The 25,987-nt window shown below is 39.8% G+C and overlaps 1 protein-coding gene across 1 annotated transcript in view; it reads left to right on the forward strand.

Annotated features, from left to right (window-relative positions):
- Positions 1-25,987, forward strand: part of LOC122535222 (discoidin domain-containing receptor 2-like) — a gene marked incomplete at its 3' end in the record, with an annotated part of 98,775 nt that overhangs the window by 64,442 nt on the left and 8,346 nt on the right. Inside the window, exon 6 of the mRNA XM_043666577.1 lies at positions 13,395-13,602. Within this exon, the coding sequence (XP_043522512.1) occupies positions 13,395-13,602 (208 nt within the window). The remainder of the gene's footprint in view (positions 1-13,394; positions 13,603-25,987) is intronic.

A 25,987-nucleotide genomic window follows, 5' to 3' on the forward strand; every position in this document is an offset into this window, starting at 1 on the left:
GCAGGATGATGTCAGATTTTTCAGAGGCACTAGTTGGAGATGGTGGCTGAACGAGCGTGGCAAATTCGGCAAGTGGGAATTTTTAAGGGACTTGGAACTTTGTATAAATGTAGTTCACGTGATGGCGATAACAATTTCTTTTTCCCTGGGGGGGGGGGGAAGTCACCCCCTTGATATTGAGTTTTCATATTATCGTGGATACGTGAATAATTTATAAATGCGAATTGCTGATGAAGTGTGATATGAAAGAATCAGATAAAAAGTAAATGGTTTCGAGGGGGGTTACAATCTGTTGTAAGTCTGGAACTGTATAATCTTTAACGCGCTAATCGATACAACTCGACTCGTTCTCTGTAAGAAAGTATATATTAATCGATATGCAAATCGAGAAAACTGTATTGTTTAGGAGACATTTTAACTATCATGTTGCGTGCAGAGTAATTCGATCAACAGGACAGTTTAGTTATTATATAGTGAATAATTATATTACAATGATCGTGTTATAATAATATTAAATTATGTTAAATTGTTTTGTCGATTTTATCAGCAAGTCAATTTTAACAAAGAGCGACTTGATTAGATTTTAAATCCTCCGCATGTGAGCAAACTTTTTTTTCTACAAATATTGTTTAAGAGAAATATATTACACAGGATATCCCGAATTTTAATATTCAAATGTTCCCAGTATATTCTATAGGTAAAAACGAAACTAAAACATCATGTAGCGAACAGTTCATTAATGCGTCGTTGAAAGGTGTAACAAAAATATAAAACGTAAAATTTTATATTTTATTTCGAAGCATCATTGGCAAAATTGATATTGAATTTACTATGTAATGTAGAAATGAAAATTAAAAAATGCAGAAGTACACGCGAGTGAAGAATTAATTCAACGAATTGGTAATCGAGATTCTCAAGAATGTGATAAATTTCACATTATATCGACGTCAAGCGTGTATCAACACAGATTATTTTGAAATGAGGATTAATTATCAGACATCAAAAAATATCTTAGTACAAACATGTTCAGGCTACGAAATTTCATATAACATTTTCTTCTCATCTTGCAAATTATTATGCTACAATTTTTTCGGAAAAGTAGGAAACATTCTGTACAGTATCTTGTTCTTTTTTTGAAGTAGTATTAAAAGTATGTATCAACGACGTTATCGATTATCAATAATTATCAAAACTGAAAATTGGAAAGGAAAATTAAAAATTATTCTACGAATAGGATAGAGGAATTTTCACATATGAGAGAGAAGTAGAGTGCAGAATGGAAGAAAAGGGGGGAAAGAAAAATGGGAGAAGGAAGAAAGAAAGTAGCGAAGAAAAGAAAAAGAGGAGGAAAGGAAATCTGAGTGTAATGGAGAGGAAAATAGAGAAGGAGAGAGAGCTACGAAAAAACGAACACAATAGGAGCGAGCAGAAAGGCTACCTATCTCTTTCACCGTCTCCGTTATCCGACTCTAAATCTCCTTTGCCAAAAGTCAATCAAGACTATACCTCGTCGAAGCGTTTCATCACTTTTTAACCAAGTAAAATCGGAGAAACGTTGCGAGCAACTTTCGCGCTGCAATATTGACAACGTGTTCCACTCTCCGCGGGAACAAATTTTCTTCATACATCTGTTGCTTCCCTTATCTTTTCTCGCGTAATTAAATTTCAGTTCGACTCGCCGATTTCTAAATGTGAATACAAAAGCAAAAAGCCCCGGCGGTGGCAAATAACGAACTCGCCGAACGAGGCAAGTAATCAAAAATATTTCGTTCGTTTCATTTATTCCACCGTTTCTCCGCGACTCTGGAATAACACCATAAAAGCTTCGACGTGAAAATAATTTCTATAATAATTTATCGGGCACAAAAGCCGACGCGCCACGCGAAGCGCACACACGTCGAAATTAAACCATAATTTTTTTTCTTCTTCAACAACACATCCCCCCCTCTGCCGAAACACACAGAGGTGAACACGACACAGTGGACACTGTTCGCTCGGCGAAAGCGCGCCGGTTAACAAGAACGCCGGTCGTACGATAACGCAAATACTCGAAACAGCAATAATGCAGCTTGCGTGGAACGTTCCAGGGTGCTTGTCGCAAATCCGCTTTAAACTCGTACGAGTGTTTTGCTGGACGAGCGCAGTACATTTAAAGATTTGGTGGCGCGTGCGGTGAAATATGCATGGACGATTATTGAACAGTCCCCGCGAACGGGGAGGAGGGCGGGAAAGGGGTGGTGTACTAGCCGAATTTTGATTCGGGATAAAAGCGTATCCCGGGGATATTTCGCGCGTTTCGCAAGCGGCCGCGGCGGGTGGCCGTTCGAGTGGCCTAGGCCGGCTCAGCTTTCAATCGATACCGGCTAAATCGTACAATGTTAATCAAGGATCGGGCGGGATATTCCCGTTCATCAAAAAATCATTCGCGATAATTGTCATCGTGACTATTTCACGATCGTTCGCGGCCTGTTCACTGAAACGTTCGGCTCCGGTCCCGGGGCTGGTTGAAACATTGATAACCAGCTCCGGTGAACTTTAAAAATTTCATACGACCGTCACGCTCGTGAATACATTGGGCATGGAGCATTTTGTCCGAATAAATAACGCCGTTTAATTGAAACGTTCGATCTCTGCGGAGGTGGTGCGCGGCCGATGGACGGACCATCACCGGGAGGGTGAAGGGTGAACACGGTAAGGGAGACACTATATTTTCAGTATCAGCAATTTCACGCGAACGGCCACGGTGAAGCTGACGATATTTTTATTCGGTCATGACCAGTGGGACAAGTTTGGCGAGGAGGGGAGAGGGAGGGATATAGGGTTTGGCCGACGAAAAATCATCGGGACATTTCGCACGCGCGCCACCCCCGCGTTTTTTCGAGGCAATTAATGCCGAAGATCGACAAACCGAGCGAACCGGTGGGAATGAAAAAGAGAGAAGAGGGAAAGAGGACAAGAGAGAGAGAGAGAGAGAGAGAGAGAGAGAAAGAGAGAGAAGGGAGAAACGGGGAAAAAAATTCCCAGCCTGCAGGAAAAACGCGTTCACCGCGGAACGCAAATACGCGGCGGCGGCGGCGAACATCAGCGGGTGAAAAGCGCGTTTGCGTTTCGATTCGGCGTGTTGCGGATCGTGGGAGAGCGGTCTTCCTCTGAACGACCGCGGTAAGCGCTTTTTCGCCGTTCGGCCGCGAAACGCACGCAATTGAAACGGGGGGGGGGGGGGGGTGACGCGTTCGCGAGACCGTCAAAACGGACGGATAAAAATTACGCGTATGAAATTCTTCACTTATCGCGGTGGCCAGCGAACGTAAATATGCGAGCTCACGGTCCGTTCTGGATATCGTAGACCAGTGGTTCTTGATTCATTTGCATCGCAGCTTCGATTTCACCTTGTCTCCGCATCTGTACGATTGACCGTAATGTGATTCAGCACTGGCGATTTATTCTGACTGAAATATTTATATATAGTTATAGTTTTTGTTGAGAATGTATGTGAGATTTTGGTGCGATTAGAACATAGTACAACATTTTACAACGGGAGTACAGGTCCGAACAAACGAATTAAATCAGCAAGAGTTCGTTTAATCGAATATTGTCTAAAATTTAGTTCAAATAAATAAGGTTCCACTGCGCTATCCTGACAATGCAACGAACGAAAGAAACATCCATAGTCTAGATTATTTTCCGTCAATTATGATTTATTTAATTCACGCATGGAATAAAGTTAGTTACCGTTCCTACGTAGCTCCGTGAATGGAAGTGGTAAATTACTGGAAGCAACTCGTTTCAAATTATCGTTTTACATCTTTATTTCAAACTCGGTTAAGAACCACTGCCCGCTCGCAGAGGGATGCGAGGAAATAAATAAAAAAAAAAAAAAAAAAGAGAGACGAGAGAGGGAGAGCGGCAGAGGAAATAAACGTGCGTGACAAACTATAAACGTACGGACGCTCTTTGACGCGGCCAGCCCTCCTGAAACCGCCGTGTCGATGCCCCCTTCGTGGTCGAGCTTCGAAACAGAAGCACCCGAACGGCCGATCGTCCTCCAGATTCCCTTCCGTGTCGCCAGGTTTTATATACAGAGTGACCCCCGTCTACTGGCTTGGCCCCGCAAGCTCATAAACCCGGAACCCCTCGCACAATGGAGCCTCTGTCGAGGCTCTCGCCCGTGGCGCATCTTTGATATCCAAATAACATTTTCCCCTTCGACGGAACCAGCCAACGAAACATGCCGCCTACGGGCGATAATAGACTGCGATACGAAACGCTTTCCTCTTCCTCTTCCTCCTCCTTCTTTGGACGTTTTAGCCCGCGACCCGGCTTGCGAAAAGGGGCGGCTCTCCGCCGTCCGTGACAAAAAAAAAAGGAAACGTCGCCTCGAGATCTTGAAAGACCCCCGTGAAATTAGTTGCGAATGAAATCGCCAACTTGCTAATTAACCGCCGGATTTTTCCTCTTGCGGAGATATGTGCATCTTTTTCAGCGCACTTGCATTCGTAAATAAATTAAATTATAATATCGAATTCGCTAGTGAATTCTAGACAAATCATTGGAAATCTAGTCTAGGCAACGTGTCTCGATGTCTCTGTTTGCGTCTCTGCAATTTTGTACTTTGCCGTATTCTACTAAATTTAACGTACCTCGTGTTACTCGAGTTTATTTTTGATAAGTATAATTTAAATAATTTTAACATAGCCGCGTTACTTTTAATAAACTAACCTCGTAAAGTCTGGCGTGGCTAGAAAGTAGTTTTAATCATTCGAATATCTTGGCAATCAATAGACGTATATGTATTTGAGATCATTCTACAGAGTTTTCAACCACCTGATTTATATTTATAACTGTATACATTAATATCAAAGAGATTTACTTGAATTGTATTTTACGTTGCAGTAATTTAGAAGTATACATGAACGACCGAAGTTTTGAATTCCATTTCCGTAATTAATTCGAAACTTTCCTTTATCTTGCAATTGGAATAGCGTCGGAAATTGTAGAAGTCATTAAAGTAAAGAAAATCACCAATCGTATCTGACATGTTAATTATCTCAAACTGATTCATCAAGGACCAAGCAATAATTTATCACAATGTCATGCATACTTCAATTTTATAAAATTATAGAATGTACAGATGAAAGACGCAATAACGAGAATATTAAAACGAGTCTTTACAATTTCCTTCGATAGTCGATAAATATTTAAAAGCAAAACTTAATGATATAAATTAATTGGAGATTAATTCGAATTGCAAATGAAATATTGTAACGTCAGTCCTTGATGTATAATAGAAATCAGAGAAATGATTTCAACTTTCGACCAGTAATGTATATCGAAAAGTGATTCTATTTTGTACGTAACGAGTCACGAGGATCATAAAACCCATCCACCGACGCACATTGGTGTCATAAACGAATCGAATCGGATGACCTCGTAGTCGTAGGATCTAGTTGGATCATAGGATCGTCGGTACACGTATAAACCCGGAACAATGGGATTTATTTGACATTACCGCGATAGTATCCCAGTTTCATGGTATATGGCTGCTACGAGACCCACCTGAGGCTTTCTGGAATATACGCAAGGACTTACAGAACTCGGCTAGAATCATCGAAGTACCAGTCAAACTTTCTGAAACTCGTTTCTAACGCAATGTTGCTTCAAGATAACGTCCCGTCAATTAAGACGATTATCATTTGATAATTATTTTCCAAATGTTTCGTTCAAACAAAGTTCAAGCACGGAACGATACATCCAACTCGAACGAAATCGAGATAAAATCTGACCGATCTTACGCCACTCTCTGATCATGGTCTAGTTTTCCCAATTAACTGGTTCGCGAACCTTAACGATTGACCGAGCCGTATACAATAATTCGTCGCTTTCTTTTCCTTTTGAACACGTCGGTATGATATCACTGGATGGGAATTATTGAGAGGTAAATTTATTATTTGCTTTGCCTGTGTCATACTTAAATATACTTAAAATTACACAATTATACTTAAAACTGAAAGAATGTCGCAATTATGAGACAAAAAATTCTCTAGGTGCGTGGCAAGAGGTTAAAGTTAGAAAACCGTAATGACACATTGGAGTTTCCGCGAATATACTAGCCGTGAAATCACGTATCGAACTATTATTGATCCCGATCATACAGCGGTGGCGATACTCGTGCTTGGCGCGCGTAAACGAAGTGACAGCATCCGGTCGGACGGAGAACGACGAAGATCTCGTAAGTAACGAGATCAGCCTGTAATTTTCCTGTATATACGCGAGGAAGAAATGTTTGACGTAGCAATTTAATAAACGTAACGGCCGAGACGTCTGCGAGTCAATTTACTTATCCCCGTTGCCCCCCGGTCGAAGAGAAGGAAACGAAAACGAGGCAAACTCGCCCGCCACGTCTGATAAGATCCCACCCTCCATCCCCGCTGCGTTTCTGACAGCGTGCAAATACTTTTCCTCGGTCGTGTAAGGAGTGAAACCCTCTCCCCCCCCCCCCTTCTTCCCAGTTACCTTTTCCGCTGGTTCACCGTTCCGATTCGTCAAAGTGCATAAATTTCCGTGATTGCATCCCACCCCTCCACCACCAGCACCACACCCTCCTCGAGTCTCGATGCAACGGTTCTTCGCCCCTTTCGGCTACCAGGTTGCTCCCGTGTCAATTTTGTTTACGAATGCTCTTTCCTACGGACTCCATTTCAATTTCGCCCCGGCGTGGGTGCGTTCCCTTTGACGGCCGTGAATGAAAGCTCTCGCTCGCTCTATCCGGCATAATACATAAGACTCGACGACCGGCTAATGGCCGAAATGAGCCGCGCTACGCTGGCCAAGCCTCTCGGCTGTTTTAACCCGAACCCGAATCGAATCCGGCTTTCCATGACTTTTTAAAAACGTCCGGCGAAGGCAACGAATCGTCGAGTACTAACGGCTAATTAAAGCACCGTCCGCCCTGCTTCGTTTATCGAATCATCTCGGTGAATTAGCTGCGCGTGCCGGAGATACCGTCAGAGACCATCGAATATTTGATTTACTGTGACAACAGATGAAAGGAAGAAACGGGGAGGAGATTCGCGAACGAATTGGAGGACTTCGAGGCGTTTCGAGGCTTGTATCTTGAGAAATGAAAATACGAGGGTTAGGGGAGATGAGCGAGGGACACGAGCTCTGATAAGATTAGTATTGTTATGTATCATGTATTACATTAAGTATTTTAATGGGCTTATAAGCGCTATCTTTTATCTTTTATACCAGTTGATAACCATTTTCCCACTTTTGTTTAACTGGAAATTAATTCTTCGAAACTTAATTTTCATCGAGTTAGGGGTCTGGGTTACGATGGAAAAATGTAAAGCGATCGATATTATCACCCGTCCTCTTTCTTGCGTCAGTTTGACACATTTTTCTTACGAGATGTTATCATCTGTATAATATGATAAATGTGTCTAACATTTTAGATATTTTCTAATATATGATATAGAACGTGTATTTTCGATACATCTGTCAGTTTAAAACAACGAATCACTCCTACCAATTTATCATTTCTATTTTAAAAGTAAGTTTCATCTTTCACTCTCAAATGAGACAAATCATTTGTGAGTAATTACTTATTTGAATTAATTAATTGAAATGAAATCTCAACAGAAGGTAAAATTACCTAGAGTAGAATTGGAAGCTATTTGAAAAATTATTTGAAGAAACAGATGAAAGATACAAAATGAAGTTGGGAGCTTATTTTACTCGATAGCCAAATAATTTAGAGAAAAATCGTCCGTGTGTTTTCAAACTAGCGTAGGATTGTTTCAAGATAACATTGAGTGAAATAAGATAATGTGTACGATTATTTTTCAAATGTTGCTTATGTCCGGTTGCAAATAATGTTCATTTTCAAGTCCCTTTACCCTGAAGGCAATATTATTTTATATTATTATTATGTATGGGAGTTATTATTATTATATTATAATTACAATTATTCATTCAATGGCCCGGCTTTTCGAAGATGCACATAGGCATTTGTAGTTTCGGAACATAATTGTAACGAGTCCGAAATAAATGATCATAACGTTGTCGTGCGTTTACATCAAAGGAAATGCTCGTTCGTCCCCACTTCAACAGATTCGTGCTTGTTTATTGTACTAACACTCGTTTAATGAACACGATGGTGTAATAAATACAGGCATAAATTTGATCGTAATCAAGGATGAACGAGTATTCGTTCGTTTGATGTAAACGCATCCATTAGAGAAAACTAGAGAAAATATGATCAATATGAAATTAAGTTACGCGCGAGAGTAGAATTTCTGTGAATCTTGCACGCAGTTTGTACATAAAAATTTATCTGTTTATTATCGACAAAAGAATTTAATTAAATAAATAATAATATATATAATAATATACAATTATAATAAATAATAATTAATGATTTAAAAAATTCAACTATTTATTTATTGTAAATATCAATATCTTGTCAATTTGATGCCGAAAATTGGTGACAAACAAAGTTGGAAAAATGAGACAGATGATGGTGATCTCCCCTATGTTTCACTCCAAAAAAATCATACCAAAAATGTAATGTCATCTCCATCATTTCGAGTTTGATATTTTCAGTGTTAAATCGTTTACGTACCTACCTGGTTGCGTTCTTCGTCGATGCAACGATATGACATTGCTGTTCGAGCGCGTAAGTCCCTGTTTGCGCGTGGACCGCGGATATGTTTCGACGAAACGATTTTCCCGGTCCAGCGCCGGGCCAGGCTTCTCCGTTTCTCTTCGTTGAACCGTACTGTAAAAAAAGAGATTTGCTTCCAGATCAGTTATTGCGCTTCATCCGGTATATTATATCGGATAAGCCGCGCGCGGCTTCCGTTTCTCTGCATCTGACTCCTGGCGCGGTCGCGCGCATTTTCCACCATTCACGCACATCCACAGATGCCTCTCGCCGAAAGAGAGAGAGAGAGAGAGAGAGAGAGAGAGAGAGAGAGAGAGTCACGATTGAATACACGGCCCCGGTGTCGACGGACCTTCGTCACCGATATCCAGGCCGAAGAGACGACAAGGGTGAAGCAAACGAGTTTTATGACAATCCACCGGCAGGGAGCCACCGCATCCGGGGCAAAGCGACAGATACGGAACATCGATATCGATAGTGGCGTGGATAAACGTCTGGTTCTCTCTCTCTCTCTCTCTCTCTCTCTCTCTCTCTTTCTATCTCTCCCTCTCGTTTCTCCGTCTCTGTTTCCGTTCGTCTCTGTACCATCGTTGGGATATCGTTTCCGACTCCCATCGGGCCTGAAACGAATCTTTCGTAATTGGATTTACATGACGCAAATTACGATAACGAAATCTTCGGGAGCCGATTCGAGCGGCGGATCCGCTCCAGATGTTGCCCCGCGGTTGTGACAATCGCGTTATCGACTTTCGGCTGGTATGCCGCGCGCCAGATGAAAGGAAGTTTTCCTTGCACGGATAATTCGATAGCCTGTGAAACGGTGGTTGCCCGGTTTGCTTTGCCCCGTGAATCTTTCGTACGAATTGAAATTTCAAAGATTTCACTTTCAACGAGCGTCGGAATTTCTGTGTTGGTATATATTGTACGACGTTTGTTCGTCGACGCTACAGTGAGATGTTTGGGATAAAGATACGATTAACTCATTAATTGATTCAGCGTTGAGTTAATGCTTCAACAATTTCTTTCCAATTAGTATTTTACTTTTTATTTAACTTGTAAAAGAAGTTGCGGGTCGTTTAATGTTAATCTTGTTATCACTGTCTTCCACTTAGATTCTATAATTTATAGGAAATTTGGAGAAAACGAAATGTCTGTAATTATAGTCCTTCGTTTTGAGCAACTTGTAGTCCTTGCGCTGGGCAACTGATTGCGGATCATAATGAGCGACCAGACCGTATACAATAATTCGTCGCTTTCTTTTCTCAATCGTTGGTGTGACATCACTGCATATAAATTATTGAAAAGTAAATTTATTATTTATTTTGTTTATACTTAAATATACTTAAAACTGAGAAAATATTACAATTTTGGAACAAAAAATTCTCGACGTGCGTGGCAAGAGGTTAAATAAATTCCAGCAAGTGATCGCTGAATACAGCACACTAGAAAACGATGTGCTTTAAGTATTTGCTTCCGACATAAAGCTGGGATTTCCCGTTTATATCGACACAACGGAAAAAAGTATATTATTTATTTTTCTACAAGCTATTTTCAACAGGTGTAAGCCAGATACATGCACGCGTTCAGGTCGTTTCCCGCTGGTAACTATGCTACATCCAAGGAAGCGTCCGAGTGTCGCAGTAGAATTGGCAAGTCATGCGCAGACCAACGCATGCATTGCCGTACGCTTGCGACGTATAGTTAACACGTTCAAGACCGATAACTACAGTTCTCATTATTTAAAAAAAAGTCTGTTTCTATCGAACGTACAATAAAACGTGACGTGAATTTATAATAACACATGCATGTACCAAAAATGTAAGAGAGAAATGTTCATTTCTTCTTTTTCCTGCCATGAGAAATAAATTTCGAGATATTCTGCAGTCGATGAAATCGCGTCGTGATATTGCAATAAACATTCAAGCTTGGACATTATGCATGTTACACGTATTTCTCGTAGATATGTGGAAATCCACAATCTACTTGTAATTACTTACAGTTAGCAAAAGTAAAAAAAGGAAAAAAAGGAATTTATTACTCAAAGCTGACAATTCCAAATTAAACATCAAACAAAGTTCCAGCATATGTAATGTACAAAACGTCTCGGATAACTCGTTCCATGTAAATTTCCCGTAACATGTAAATTTCAACTCCTGACGGATTTCGCAACCTCGTTACGCGGATTCCACCAGGTATACCCCGTATTGTCCGGCAATTTTTGTATCCGGAAATTAACAAAATTTCCAATTATCGTTCGCGTCTCTCGATTCGCAGCGATTCACATTATTATCCACTTCGTATTTTATCGTTCGGCAGGCCGTTCCGTCCCGAAAATTCAATTGGTCCTTTTTTGCCCGTTATTTTCCTCTCTCTCTCTGTCTCTCTCTCTCTCTCTCTCCCCCCTCTTTTTCTCTCTGTTTGACACATTTGTCAACGGTGAAATTCGACGATGGCTGCAGTTTTTTATTCCTCTCGATAGCTTTAATTTTCATCTTTCGCTAGATATTTTTACATGCTGCTTCCGTACGATACGAAAAGGGAGAAACAGAGAGAAATGAGAAGGGAAAATGTAGAGAAGAAAAGAAAAAGGGGAGAAACGAGGGAACAAAACCCAAAGAAGATGCATCGTAAAATACTCGAGTCTTTCGACGACTGGGAAGATCGTATGAACGCAGCTCACCGATACAATGCTTACTAAGTAAAGCTTTTTACGACCTCGGGTCATATCCCTGATTTACGATCATATACCTTATTGAACTTCAGAGACGGACTGTGTATATTATATTATATTATATTATGTTATATATTTCTTTATTTTTATATATTATGTCATATTTTATTGTATATATATATATATATATAATATTGCATCTATTATATTACATATTTTTTAATTTTATAGTATATTATATTAAAACTTTATATATTTCTTATACAATATTTTACTTTTATATTTTATTTTTATATTGTATACTTTATATACAATATTATTTTTTATTTTTAATTTTATATTGTATTATATTAAAATTTTATATACTTTATTATATACAATATTATATTATATAACATTCTCAACAGTCATACCCCGCTCTCTCTCTCTCTCTCTCTCTCTCTCTCTCTCTCTCTCTCTCTCTTTTCTCTCCAGAGAGATTGTAGATTGCAGAGTCTGGATTCTCAGATTCTAGACTCTGGATTCTTAAACTCTTAGATTCTAGATTCTGGATTCTCTCTCTCTCTCGTTCTCTTTAGAATTCTACTCTATTTTCTTCCTAAATCTTCGGTGAAGAGCGGGTTTTCGCGCCCGGGCTTTATCCATCAACGTCCCACTTCGTCTACGTCTGTTTTATTTCGTCTATACGCCAGTTTATTTAGGTTTCCGATGTGTTCTAAGGCCACCGCGATCAATCTCTCCCGGTTCACTCTGATAGAAATGGATCTTCGTTTCACTCCGTTTTCCTCTAATATGCAGATACTTTGTTTCTCAACTTCTCATCCCGGGGATGAAATGAACGGATATTCCTTTCACGGAACGAAGTTACTTCTTTCTTTCGTTCGTTCGTTCGTTCTTTCATTTACAATTCTTTTCAATAAATTTTTTAATATCGTCGCCGTAATAGAAAATTCCAAGTACTCGCTTGGAAATACTTTCTCGTACGCTACGCCCTTTATCTGGATTTCATAATCTTGCGAAGTTTCAGGAAACTGAAATACATGTGTATTTACAATATCGTGACGAGCTATCGCTCGGAGCTAAATGAATTAGTCTTTGTCTAGAACGACAAATCATTATCGTGATAGTAGAACGTGTGATATTCTTGACAAAATGTACGCATTGTTTTCTGCTCTGAATATATGGCATATTTTGCGAATGTCATTGCCATGAACTTAAATGTCGGTCGAAGATTTTTGCGGCAGAAACCATTTTCTTAATATTAATTGTGAGAGGATTAAATTTTCCTTTGGATAATATCGAAGATTTTTATTTTGTAGAAAAATCTATGGAAAAATAAAAGAATGTAGTACAGATCTATGATTTCTCGGGCTTCCACTTTAACAATAGCTATTTTCTTCAATTTTTTTCTCTTTTCAAGTATCTCTTTTTCTTAATTTTTCTCTGTCTGATAGAAAAAGATTAAAAAATGAAAATATCGGAGTAAGCTATAATTTATTGTTAGATTTCTGGATTAGCTCTCATTGAATCATAAATCACGAATAAAAAGAACGTACGGTCAAGAATGCTTCAGGATTCCACATATAATACGTCGTTTGAAGAGTAAACCAACCGTGGTTGCGTGTTTTCTATATCTTTACCTGTCTGTTACGTGTCTCAGAGCTGTTCCCTATTGACACGAAAACCTTCTATTTCTATCATCGTATACAAAGCTCAAAGATCTTTAGAAAATTTCTCTCTTTCTCTCTTTCCGTTATTCTTTCTCCTACAGCAAGAAATTTACTTTAACATTCGTATCTTTCTTCCCTCGTTTTTCTATTTCGATGTAATTCAACTCTGATTGGTACTTTTCCAGTTATATAATAATACAACAAATAAATGAAATGCGTCAAACTGACAGTGAAAATCAATAAAACTCGTAATTGTAGTTGTGAATAAATTTGCCAATCTCGTCCATCGAAATATTTTTATTTCGCTGAGAAAATGCGAAAACTGCGAATGGTTCTGTTTCAATAGTCAACAGTTGTGCTAACGATAAATTGCATTTTATTTTTTCAGATATTTTCCCAAGTCGACATACTGTTCAGTATCGGTGGTAAATATTACATCGGCGAACCGATCACGTACACCTACATGGAGGACAAGATCTTCGAGTCGTCCAGAAACATCACGATCAAGCTGCATCATCGAGTCGGCAAATACGTGAAGCTGAGGCTCCACTTTTCCGACAGATGGATCATGATCAGCGAGGTGACCTTCGACTCTGGTAAGCGAACAGAATTCGTCATTTTTCGTTCGAACAATCGTGTGCCAGCCGACGTGGAAATATTGGCATTCGCGAGTCCCTCTCGCAAAGAACGAACACGCGAAACACGCGATCCCCGCCGTATGATATATCGTGCAATCTTCATCGAAACGTTTCTCGTTTCCCGTTCTGAAGTGTCGAGCGATAAAACGTACAATACGTACTGTAATACGTACGTATATACGTGTATATATATATATATATATGTATATATGTACACACACAGGGTGTCTAAAAATTTAAATTTTATCAGTGTGTTATAATATAATAGACAAAAATAAAAGATTGAAGTTTCACCTTAACAATTGTGACAAATGTAGTGTTATTCTTTTGAATGTTTGAAATTACGACATACTTAAAAGTTTTTTTATTTACGAGGAATATGTGAATGCATTATGTATGCATTCATCTTTGAATATTTATTGTTATACTCTTTGACTCTTGAATAAATAAATTAATTACGTTATTATTGATTATAATTTATTAAACAAACTAATTATTTCATTACTAATTACAAGATTATCTGTTACGAACTGAAAGGATTGAACGTAAACTTTTTGTGACTAGACACATTCAGTATTATAACACGTTATCCTCTTTGAATCTTGAATAAATAAATCAATTATTTTATTATTGATTATAATATCATTTGCACAGTAGTTCAATATGAATTAAACACTCGAGCGATTAATACTTTTCCTCTTAGTTTATCACGCGATGAGACAAAATATATAATGTTCATGATATGTGTTGATACAATGTGCACCATTTTTATTGGGGAATATCCTGAAAGCAAAAATTTGCAATACAAACGTATTTACATTAGTGAAATAATGAATTAATTACAAGAATCAAAATCACTGCGTGTAAGAAAGTTAAACAAAGTCGCCACTCGCAGATTCACTCCAAATCATAAATTTGCCATAGAAAGCGGATTCAACGTCAAAGTGTACATTAAATACTTATAACTGCACTTTTTGTAGCAAATTTTCAACGTTTCGCTATATTTTATTTCACTTGAACAGCGTACACTGGCTGGGAATTTGAATGCTAAATCTCTGGACACCCTGTGTATACATATCCTGGCAAACGCATGCCAGCGTTCGTTCGCCAGGCCCCAGGATAAAAACGTATCGCAGTATAAAAACAATAGCTAGGGAGAAAAAAAAAAGAAAAAAAAAGAAAAGAGAGAAGGTTCTGTCACGCGTGGGCACCGCCGCCGCGAGAACACTTAGAACGGAAAATTTCTGCTCGTGACGCGCAAAATCGTTTTTCGCGGCGCGGAGACTTTTGACCGGTGAACGCCGTAGGGAGAAGGAACGTACACACGTACGTACGTGTATTTCTTTTTGTAATCCCGGCCGTTTCATTCCGGATTTGACGTGACGTGATAGTCTGTCTGAGGGGGAGGGAGGGTTCACAGGCACCGCGATCCCGCGCCCCAACCCTCTTTTCACTCCCACCGATTTTCCACCCTGTACACACCAATCTGACAGACCAGCCGGCGACTGTCAATCATCGGTGGAACAAACCTGCCCGGTCGTGTATAAATTGATACACGGTAATTGACAACGGCTTATTATTTATCCGTCAGTCAGACGATTTCGATCAAGTCGTACGTACACACACGGCTGTCTACGAGTAAAGGGAAACGATAACATGTGGACGAGCTCTCGAGGATCGTTCAGAAGGATGAATCGCAAATCGAGCCATCACTGCGCGTTACTTGTTTTATCATCTCTCTCTTTTTCTCTTTTTTCTCCTCCTTCATTTATTTTCTCTTTTTTTTTTTGGTCTTTTCTTTTCTCTCTCTCTCTCTCTCTCTCTCTCTCTCTCTCTATTCGCCAGCGTTGAATTGAATGGCTTCGATACGTTGTCCGATGTTTTTCCGGACGAAGACAGCAGGAATAACGACGCGAACGTTAGACAGGGGCGAAGCGTTTTATCAAACGGGACGATATAAAATCGCGAACGCACGGGACATATGTATGTACATAGTGTCTCTCGAAGCGAACGCAAGTTCCGTGCGATTTAACGCAGCGTTCGATAGAAATCGTCTCCTCTCGTCGGGTTTAGCCTCGTTTGCAGAAGATTCAGTGTTTCGCATTTCGTGTAAAGAGGATTTGTAATGGGAGGACGACGCTCGGCGATCGACGGTCTTTTATTTTACAGCGCGACAGAAGCTCGGATTGTTTGATTAATTCGAGTATCGCGGATCACGATGAAATGTTTCTCATCAATACACAGACACACTGATTTTTTACGTACACTGATCCAGAAGCTGGAAATCGTTCGACATCTCTCAATGTTGTACGGATCTCTTATAATCAATAATACGTCGTGGACTCCTTTGGCGAGTATGATTCAATTTATAAAAGCAATTTAGAAAAGATACGCAAACCTATTTTCACTTTGGGGGATCCAATATCGTTGAAGTATTAGAGATGAAAGTATTTCTGTATTATTGTCATTAAAAGAAAAAGATGATAGAAAATTAAATTTTCTTGTTTTCTAGCAAAGAATATTTATAACCGACTGGTTCCTAATTTTTCAAGTAACGATATTTCAAATAAGACGCTTAAGATGATAGGGGATTGTTATAAAGAAAATTGAGAAAAACTTCTTTATAGAAAAATTTCATTTGAACAAACTATTCCAAACAGCAAAAAGAAACGAAAACTAGAAATAAAGCTGTTTCCTTCTTAAAATTCAAAACTTCAAGCAAAATTTACTCGATTATCAGGTTGTTAAGGATTTTTTGATAGCCTTTCGTGCAACTTGACCCAATTGACAATCATCCAACGGCGAGTTGACAGTAAAAAATCGTAAATAGCCTTGAATTGAGTCGCGTTGGATCCCGTTCCTCTCGCGGCTCTCGAATTTGTTCATCTTTCCGAGCGATTAAATCGGCGAATGGTGCCCGGTTCGGCGCAGCCACGGGAAAGGAAATCCAATTAATTCGAAGATGATGTACAAACCGGGCAGATAGACCGGTGGAACAAAAACGGCGAGGCAACCGGTGGAGAGTAAAAGGACGGAGGCAGGGAGGGGGAAAAAAAAAAAATCTAAAAGGAGAAGAAAGAAGGGATTAAACAAGCTTTGGCGTTCGTTGAAAAAGGTACCGAACAACAAGAATGAAACGCGCTAAAACTCTCCTCGTTTCCAGCGGAGCGGCCATGAAGCTCCGTTGAAGAAAAATTCTTTGTTATCCGTAGCGGAGGGATTAAACGCAACGGTGCTCGAGTCACCGAACAATTGAACAGAAGAGTCTGCCCTCCTCGTATAAACCGTGTCACGAAACTCGACTTCCGAGCTTTATCATTTAACCCAAGAGCGCTTCTAAATAGACCTCAAAGACGCTCTTCGAGCGGAAGAATCGATGAATGGAAAAGAGAATCAGCCAGTGACGATCGAGCCGACGTTAAACGGGCTTGGCTCATTGTGGAAACGCGCGTGAAACCGACTTACCGTGTGTAAATGTATTGGGCGATCGCGGTTTCGGAACGGTGTATTAAAATACAGGTGTATTGAAATACGAGTGTGACACAATCACGCGAAACGTCGATCGAGGGACCAAGCATTCGCGTTCTTTATAAATATTATACACATTTTTGATATTGTGCATCTTTTTATATATTACACGTATTATATAGTGTATAATTTATTATATATTATATTATATTATGTTATATTATATACTTTAATATATAAATTAATTATATATATTTATAATAAATTATATATTTAATTTATATATATTTTATTTATAATTATTATATTTATATTGTTATTACATTATTATATTTAATCTTATTGTGTGTATTGTACAAAACATTTAAAAATTTTATTAACACCGCAGTGAGACACAACTATCACGATTACATTGGTAAAATCTGAAAATATATACAAGAAATATAAGACATTTATTTCAAATGTACATTTAGTAAAAGATAAAATATGCAAAATTTTAAGCGTATGCTAAATGATATTGAATCGATGTAATAGAATAATTAGTCATGTACTTATATTGTATTATATATATATTTCTATTAAATATCTTGTAATTTCTGTATACATGTATTATTAAATATGTCTCAAGCTTTACCAATACAATAATTGTGGTGTTGGTGAAATTCCAAAATGTTTCGTATAACACGGATATATTCACGAATATATTCCCATTAATATATATCGTACGTTTAAACACACATTATCGCGGTTCACAGAAATGCAGTATTAAAAATTACACTTGATCGAGATTCGAGTTTGTTCTGTCCACGTGGAAATAAAAGACTCTGATATGCTTCACGCTACGCGCGGTGCAAATTTATTTTTCGTTGCATTCTTTTCTTTTCTTTTCTCGCCGTTTCTTCTTAATTAAACGCGAGACGGGACGCGTCGCGTCGAAGATAACGCGTCACGAGGCCGAAACCACGAAGGAACATCACGGAAAAGGAGACTTAGTATTATACAAGGTATTCGCGGCACAAAGGGCCCTTTGTCAGCGAGATTTGCCCACCTAACAACAGGTTCATAAAGTGGGCATGAAACTCTTCCAGGCAGCGCTCCGTCGTCCGCTGTTTTTCCATCTCAAAGGATGTACGGTGGAACTGTACGGCGGACAATTTTCCCGTCGAGCAAATAGCGGCTAGAAAAAGCTGAAACGTAGAGCGCCCCGACGAAATACCAGGGATCTTTGAGTCGATATAAGGTCGTATATATATCTATCTGCGATACATGATAATATCCTCTGGAGGATTATTTAAATATTTAATGTACGGGAGATATTGACGTCTGCGAAAGAAACTTTTTATAACCGTGAAACTTCCGTCGAGAGGGATCGTTCACGGCGTTATACGATCTAATGAAGAATTTCGTTTTTCATTCTCGAAATCATCCGCTAATGGAATCATTTGGTATTTTTGCGATATCGTATCGATACACTGATGTAATATTAAACAGTTGCATCTTGAGCGTGCTACAGTGACATGGCCTTCAGAGATAAAATTCTTCCAGAAAGGAAACAGAATTCTTTCATCATAGGTGGAATACATACGAGTTACTTCTTTGTCGTATAATGAGACCGTGTCTCAATTATGAATTGCAACAGTATCAAAAGCTTCATCTTCTCGAGAGTCATTGAAATTAACAATCCGTGTCTAATATGTTTCATAAAATGCCGTATAACGATTACAATGTTCACGTGCATTCAGTTTGTAATTCAGTTGGATATTGTACTCGTTATTTGGCATTTTATTTCATTTGCGACACAAATATGATAATTAGACCAGGTTTTTACGCGTTAAGTTTAAAGGAAATCTTACAGGATGCAGGTATAATGAAAAATTGTGTTTATTAATTAATATTAATTATATTATATATTTGTAAAAGGATATTATAAAATATTATATATTTGTAATATATTTTCTTTATTAATAATATATATATTTATTAAAAACAGTATATAATATTTCCGTATAATATTTGGCGTATAAAATTTACTCTTTTAATTATGTTCTTCAAAATGTAAACTTGCATAGAAATCCCGCACAGTTTAATAATAACCATATCGACCTTCTTTGTACTTCTAATTGGTCCCCTTTTCTACTTGAAAGTATTATAGTTTATGAAAACCTCCATTACATCGACCGCGTCGGCATTGTTTAATTGAAGTTTCAGTGGCATTCTATTAACTTTTATTATCATATCCATCAAAAGGTTTCCTCGAAAAGACCACATAGTCTAGCTTGTTATAACCAACTCTTTTGATCCTAATTGGTTGCAAAGTATGTCCCAGGCAAACTTTTAACAGAATGTTCCTTGAAATAATAGATAATAACAGAGTAGAACCGTGTTTGAAGTCGAAGTTTCTAACGATTGATCCTTCGAATAATACGTCTATCAAATAGTTCTCGCAAAGTGTTTGGATAACATATCCTAGCTCGTTACATCTAAACGTACGATTGTTATTTCAATCTTTATTCCGGAATTTTACAAAACTGGTGTTTTTCCTTTTCAGAAAAATTCTAAAATTTCCTAAACTCGATATATCGTCGTCTCTGTTTACCTAGAATGAAAAAAAGAAAAAAGATACTACAAGATCGAATCAAATTTTAGAATTCTATGGTACCTCCTCTCATTCCATTTTGTTTGCTTCCTCTCTTTCGACGGAGGTTTCTTTCTCCCGTTGATAAATTAAATTAGACGAAGCTTCTTAAAATATGAATACGTAATATTTGAATTACGATGGCGTTATGGAGGGTTGATAAATAATCCAAGGAGAAAGTATCGTTAGGAAGAACCCTTTTTAGTCGTGTTCCATCCTACCTTGATGGATGCCACTGTGTTTTCACACAGGTTAACGAATCGAGCCACGGCAGCCACGGCAGCCACGGCAGCCACGGCAGCCACGGCGGTGAAACGAATCCAAAAGGATCGGTCGATCGAAAGGATAAGGGAAAAGGATTTTGTACGAGCCTCGAAACAGAGACTTTCGGGGCCGTGCTTTTGCTAATGACCCGTCAGCCCGACTACTTTATTTAGACAAGTTTGCCACCCCAAACGGGAGCCAACCCCTTTCACGGTGCGCCTAACCCTCCCCGAAATCAACTCCTCCCCTTGACAGATAATTTCATATGGATCTCATTCGCGTGCTCTGCGTGAAATTCATGCTCGTTGATCCAGCAGCCCCGTTCATTTATCCCGAAAGAAAAGGATCGTCGACTGAAAGACGAGGGGGAGAGGGAGGCGGAAAGCAGGAAATAGCAGCCGAAGAAAAATGACCGTGCGGGTCTAACGGGCACACCCTACAAATGTGACCGCCGTGTGACTGATGTCCGCGAATAATTTCTGTCCGCGGAATGGGAAATCGTTCTCGGTGCGGGAACGCTTGTCGCTGGAAATTGATTAGGCAACCGTCACCGAGACCCTCCGAGAAGATCGATAATTGTATTCTCCCGGGTTTAACCCTTTGGTGGTGATTGGGACGATACGTCCGGGGTGCCATACTTTCTGTACGTCCGCTCTGACATATAGTTTTTTTACCGATGCAATTTAAGAACGTGTCACACGTCGTATCGGTAATGAAAGTTTAACGCTGGACACTGTGGCCGATGCGACGGATTTCAGATTCTCCATTTCAGATTTCTACTTAGACAGAGATAGAGTATTATTTATTTTAATTATTATTATTTAAATATGATTATGCGCAGAGTTTGTTGATACATATTAGAGACCTTCTTTGAATGGCGTGAATTTGGCACATTTTTTCTGTTTATAAAAGATGCAAAACCAAGTGGACGTATATATCTGAGAATAGGTTGTGCGCAATTAAGAAGAAATTATTTATAATTGAATAATTTGAAGAAATGGTAGATGGGGATTGAAAGAATACGCGAAAATAAAAATAAAAATCTCTCTCTATGGGTGATCACAAAATAGATTTCTACAGAAATTGAAACATAGTAAAAGAAAAAAAAAATGTGTCACATTTCTCATATAATTATAATTTATATATCATATGTCATATAATTATAATTACAATTTACACATTATAATTATAATTTAAATATTGTAATTAAATTACATTTATAATATTTAATTTTATAATATTATAATTAAATTATAATTTTCTCTGTCGTCATTAAAAATGAACTAATATACGTATAAAATCACTCACTATAAAAGATTGACGGAATTATTTGCAAATCTCGAAAAATATTCCAAATTTAACTTCTTTCTTTTCTTGCAGAACAATTATTATATCATTGCGTTTGTTCTGCGAGAAAGAGAATCCGTCTCGAAAGAGTTAAAGTTGCCGATTTGTACACGAAACGTAAAAACGCGTTGAGTTGATTCCGTCTGTTAACAATGGCAAATCAACGACTTTCATCGAACTCGCCGAGCCCCGACTCGACGCTTAACGAAAACACCGATGCTCCGAAATAACGACGAACCGTCTGAAAAGTGTCCCGACGGAAAGAAAAGGCCAACGAGTGCTCGAAACAGAAGAACGAGTCGCAAGGAACGTGGCAATCGAGTTTCGCGAATGCTTGGGGGGGACGCCTTCTCGCCCCTTCGTCAATGGGCGAAACGGATTCGTTAAAAAGTTTATCGACGAGTCTCTGCCCGTTTATTTCCTCTCGCAATTTCTTTGAAGACAATCGTTCCATCCGCTTTTAAATCGTCACATCTACGACGTCAGCGTGGGGAAGAGAGAAGCACTGAAGCGAGGAGAAGAAAAAAGAAAGGAGACGAGGGTACGCGCTATAACAGATGCACCCGGTCAAATTCTTTCAGCTCTCGCGTTCGTTTCACTTCTCGCGAGAATCCTGCGGACATTTTCTCCTCGTCGAGAAACGTAATTGGACAGTGTAATACGAGAAGCTGGGTCCTCGCCTGGATCCTGTCAGGTGAAGGAGCTCGTCCTACCTCCCCCGTGTCCGGTTACCGGTGGCTGTCGTTGAAGAATGATTCATCGTCGAGGATCGCTCATCCCCATTCGGCCTCTTAAATATTCAAAGTATCGTTGCCCAAGTTACGTTGATATATCGCGGACATTTCGCATACGCGCCACGCTGGCCGGTGTTCCTACTGCTCCACTTCCGTTCGTTATCGGCCACCGGAAGTCGCCTCCGGCGCGCGTCTACCTTAAAGATTGCCCGCCGGATACTCGATTATTAAGCGACAGAGAGGTCCGCGAAAAATTCCCTTAAACTTATCTCGTTAATAATCCCATTACCGGGATACAGCCCGTTGGCACGCCTGGCTCCGAGATTAAGTCACTCGGATCCACGGGAAAGCCCCTTGCGAACAGTAGGTGAGCACGGGAGGGTGGTGGACGAAATTAATCGGCGAGTCATCCCGTTCGAGAACTTTGTTAGCCGCCTCGCGTTAAATTTGTATCGTGTCACGTTGTTCCAGCAGCTCTTCTTATTTCTTTTTACGCGCGATTTCTCCCGCGGGGAAAACGTCAAGGAAAGGAAGGATATTAACGCTGGGAATGTAGCATGTATACGCTGTCTCTTGCACTTTGAAGGTAGTTCTGCGGGGAGGATTCGTCCATTATTTTAAGCGGAACAAACTCTGTTTGTCAGTGAGAGCGGGAAGTTTGAATCTCTGCCCGGTTTCTGTAATGGCCAGTAGACAATACTTGATTTGCATTAAATAGCAATTGAAGAAGAATTTGACATTATTTCCAAGTGAACGGAAAAACACTACTGTTTAATAAAAAGGGGAGGTTTGAGTGATTTGTTAATAGATAAAAATGACCGGCAAGAAGAATATTAAATTCATTAAATAAGTAGTTGGAAACTTAAGCATCTAACATCCTTCTTACAGTCGTAGCGAACTTGGTCATACGCTTAATCTATAAAATATCACAATACCATCCTTGCTGAATAAACACTTGGATTAAAAGTTACGTCAAACGATGTGAAAATGTACAATGCACAAAGTTACCGAAAGAAGTTAATCAGCTATTATTCCCAATACATGTGTATCATTTCATTTCGCAAATAAATGTCTCCTGTAAGAAATGTCAAATAGTCAAATATCTGCAATTGTAATATATTTGTTATGTGCGGATTTTCGAATACGATAAAGTCAAGTGTTGGGTGGAGGGAGGTCATCGGACAATAGCCGGCGATATAGGGGCCGATAAATAGAACTAAAACGAGAGAGGTGGGACAAATAAGGGCAATAAATAAAACTAAAACAGAAGACGTATTAAGGCAACGATTGGCGGCGACGTCTGACGTGCTCGAAGCATCCTTTCGCCAGACAATCCCACGGTGGCCTATTCACAATGGCCGTCGTTTGATTAACCGGCCTGGTTCTTCTCTGCGGTTGAAAATGAGGTCGGACACGAAGGCCGGATGAACGAAGTACGCGTCTCCATTTCCGTTACCAGTGGTAAATCAAAGCGCTTTTAAAATTGCCGAGTCCTCCCTCCCCTCTTCTCGCATCTGCCTGTCACTTCACCCTTTCTCTCTTATTTCTTGGCTCGCAAAATCAAGGAGCCGCAGTAGTTGCGTTTGACTTGGAGCGTCAGCTGCGCGTGCACGCTTGCACGTGCGACCGTTTTGACACCGTTTCTCGCTGTGTTTCGAATGTAACGTGCCTGTTGCACGGGCCGCGTTTCGGAAAGGAAAAAAGAAAGAAAGAAAGAAAGAAAGAAAGAAAGAAAAATAGAAAATGTCTGGCGCGAGAGAAAATCGCCGGGACGAGACTCTCTCTCTCGCCCTTTCCCTGCTTTCATTGATTTTATTTTCATTCCCGGCTCGAAGAAAGGCATCCCGTTGCATCTCTCCCTGCACGATGATTTATACGCGGAAGATCCACCTACGTAAGTTATGGCCCACCCCTGTCGCAATCGCCCAGCATCCTGATCCAATCGTAAATCTATCTACCACTGTGTAGTACTCTCTCTCCGAGTGCGCGTAGATGTATATACACCGTGACGGGTGAGCGGCTCTGTTATTGTTTTGATGGCGAAATAATCGCGGTGGCGAAGAGAGGGACCCCGCCATAATTAAACGAGAATTCAGCATTCGGCGGCGGGGGGGGGGGGGGGGGGGGGGGGGGGGGGGGGACCGACGGAGAGAACCACTCGGAAAATATTTAGTCGCTCGACGGTAATATATAACGGGTCTCTGATTCTATTTCCAGCTCGCAATTTCCTTCGTTTTTGGTTCGCTGAATTCTGTACCGCGAATTTCCATCACGTAGATTGAACATTGTTTCAGCGACGGTCGCCACGAACTTGAGGTGTGCAAGAGGACGCGGTCGTTCACTCCGTCGTCAAGAATCAAACGTGTGCTCTTTGGGTCTTCGCGTTTGATTAAAATTTGTTACACGATCGTTTATTGTTGAGAGCCAGATCGTGAAAGGAAATCCTCCGTTGTAAAGATACTGTTTGTTTAACGTAAATTTGTGGTTGTGCGAAAACTAAATTACGAACAGAAACTAGTAGGTTTCGAGGGATTTGTTAATAAATATGATTCCTTGAAAAATCGAAGATTTAAGGATTCACGGTCTAAAATCGTATGTGTTCAACACAGTGTAATTTGCGAATATCTAAACAAGAAATTTAAAAAAAAAAGAATATCCAAAGTTCCTAATTTGGATATTCAAAAAATCACGTTACACGTCACGGTATTTGCCATGCAATGTACATAAGCAATTCAATTTTTTTAAAATTCAAATTCAACTTACACTGAACTAAAGTCGACGTCTCGGACGAGCGTCTTAATTTATCGTCAGAAATAAACGCAAAGCCAGATTCAAACCGCTGCGAAATCCCCAAAAACGATAAATTACCACGCGCAGAACTTCGCGCCTCTTCCTTTCACGTCTCTAATTGTGCTCGTGATGAATGCCTCCCGAAGAACGCTTCCGACGTGTTTACACGTCGTCGGTCCGCTAGTTCGTGCCAGTTCCTCAGTAAGAAAAAAAGAAATAGTCGGCCGATTAACGAGCGACACGCGAACAGAGCCGCGTGTAACGAGCACACGGGATAAAGAATTTAATTGGAAACTCAATTTCCCGATTGTGACACTCCAAGTACTTCGCACACGCGTAACCGTGACAAGAATTTAATTGTTGCGTAAAACAGTAGAAGCGCTGTTTAACGCGTTGCACGGGGCCAGGCTTTTTAATTTAAATCGCGCTCGAAAGTATCAATCGACACGCCGGGATCACTCACGATCCCCACCGATGGAAGCCACCATCACCTCCGGAACAGAATCGCATTTCCTGCTCTGTACAGCAATCGCTTCTTCTGAAGTGGCGTGAGAGGGACCGGCGAGCGCGATGGAAACCAGAAATTCGTTTTTCAATCATCTCGGCCCTCAGCCGCTCGGCCGATCAATCGTACAGAGGAGGGATTATGGCTACAATTATTCGAGTACCAACCAATCACCGGACAATGCATCGTTTTCCCAAGAGCCGCAATTGTCGGTTTACGAAAATTGCTCTTCGATCACCTTTGCTCCTGTCGGCGATTCATCTCTGGCTGTGTCGTTCGCCACATTTCATTTTCATCGAATTAGCCAACCGGTCGATCGATACGTATCGAATCGTATGATCTTTACGCAGGCGAGGCACAATTGGTCGCCTCGTTGAATGTTTTATTTTATAGCAGTAAATCGATCGAAAGGACTTTTCGCATCCTTGCGTGGTATGTTTATCGCGATTTATATTTATCTGTATCTTTATTTCGTTAATCGTTCGCGACACGAGGACTTTTTATTCGGGATGGAAAGGACGAACGATTGCTTCGAAATCGAATGGAATGATTCGATTCGATTCGATGTTATTTTGAAATGACCTTGCGTTAATTTATTTG

This window comes from Frieseomelitta varia, unplaced genomic scaffold (genome assembly GCF_011392965.1).
Source record: "Frieseomelitta varia isolate USP_RPSP 00005682 unplaced genomic scaffold, Fvar_1.2 scaffold_682, whole genome shotgun sequence".
In the NCBI taxonomy this organism is placed as follows: Eukaryota; Metazoa; Arthropoda; class Insecta; order Hymenoptera; family Apidae; genus Frieseomelitta; species Frieseomelitta varia.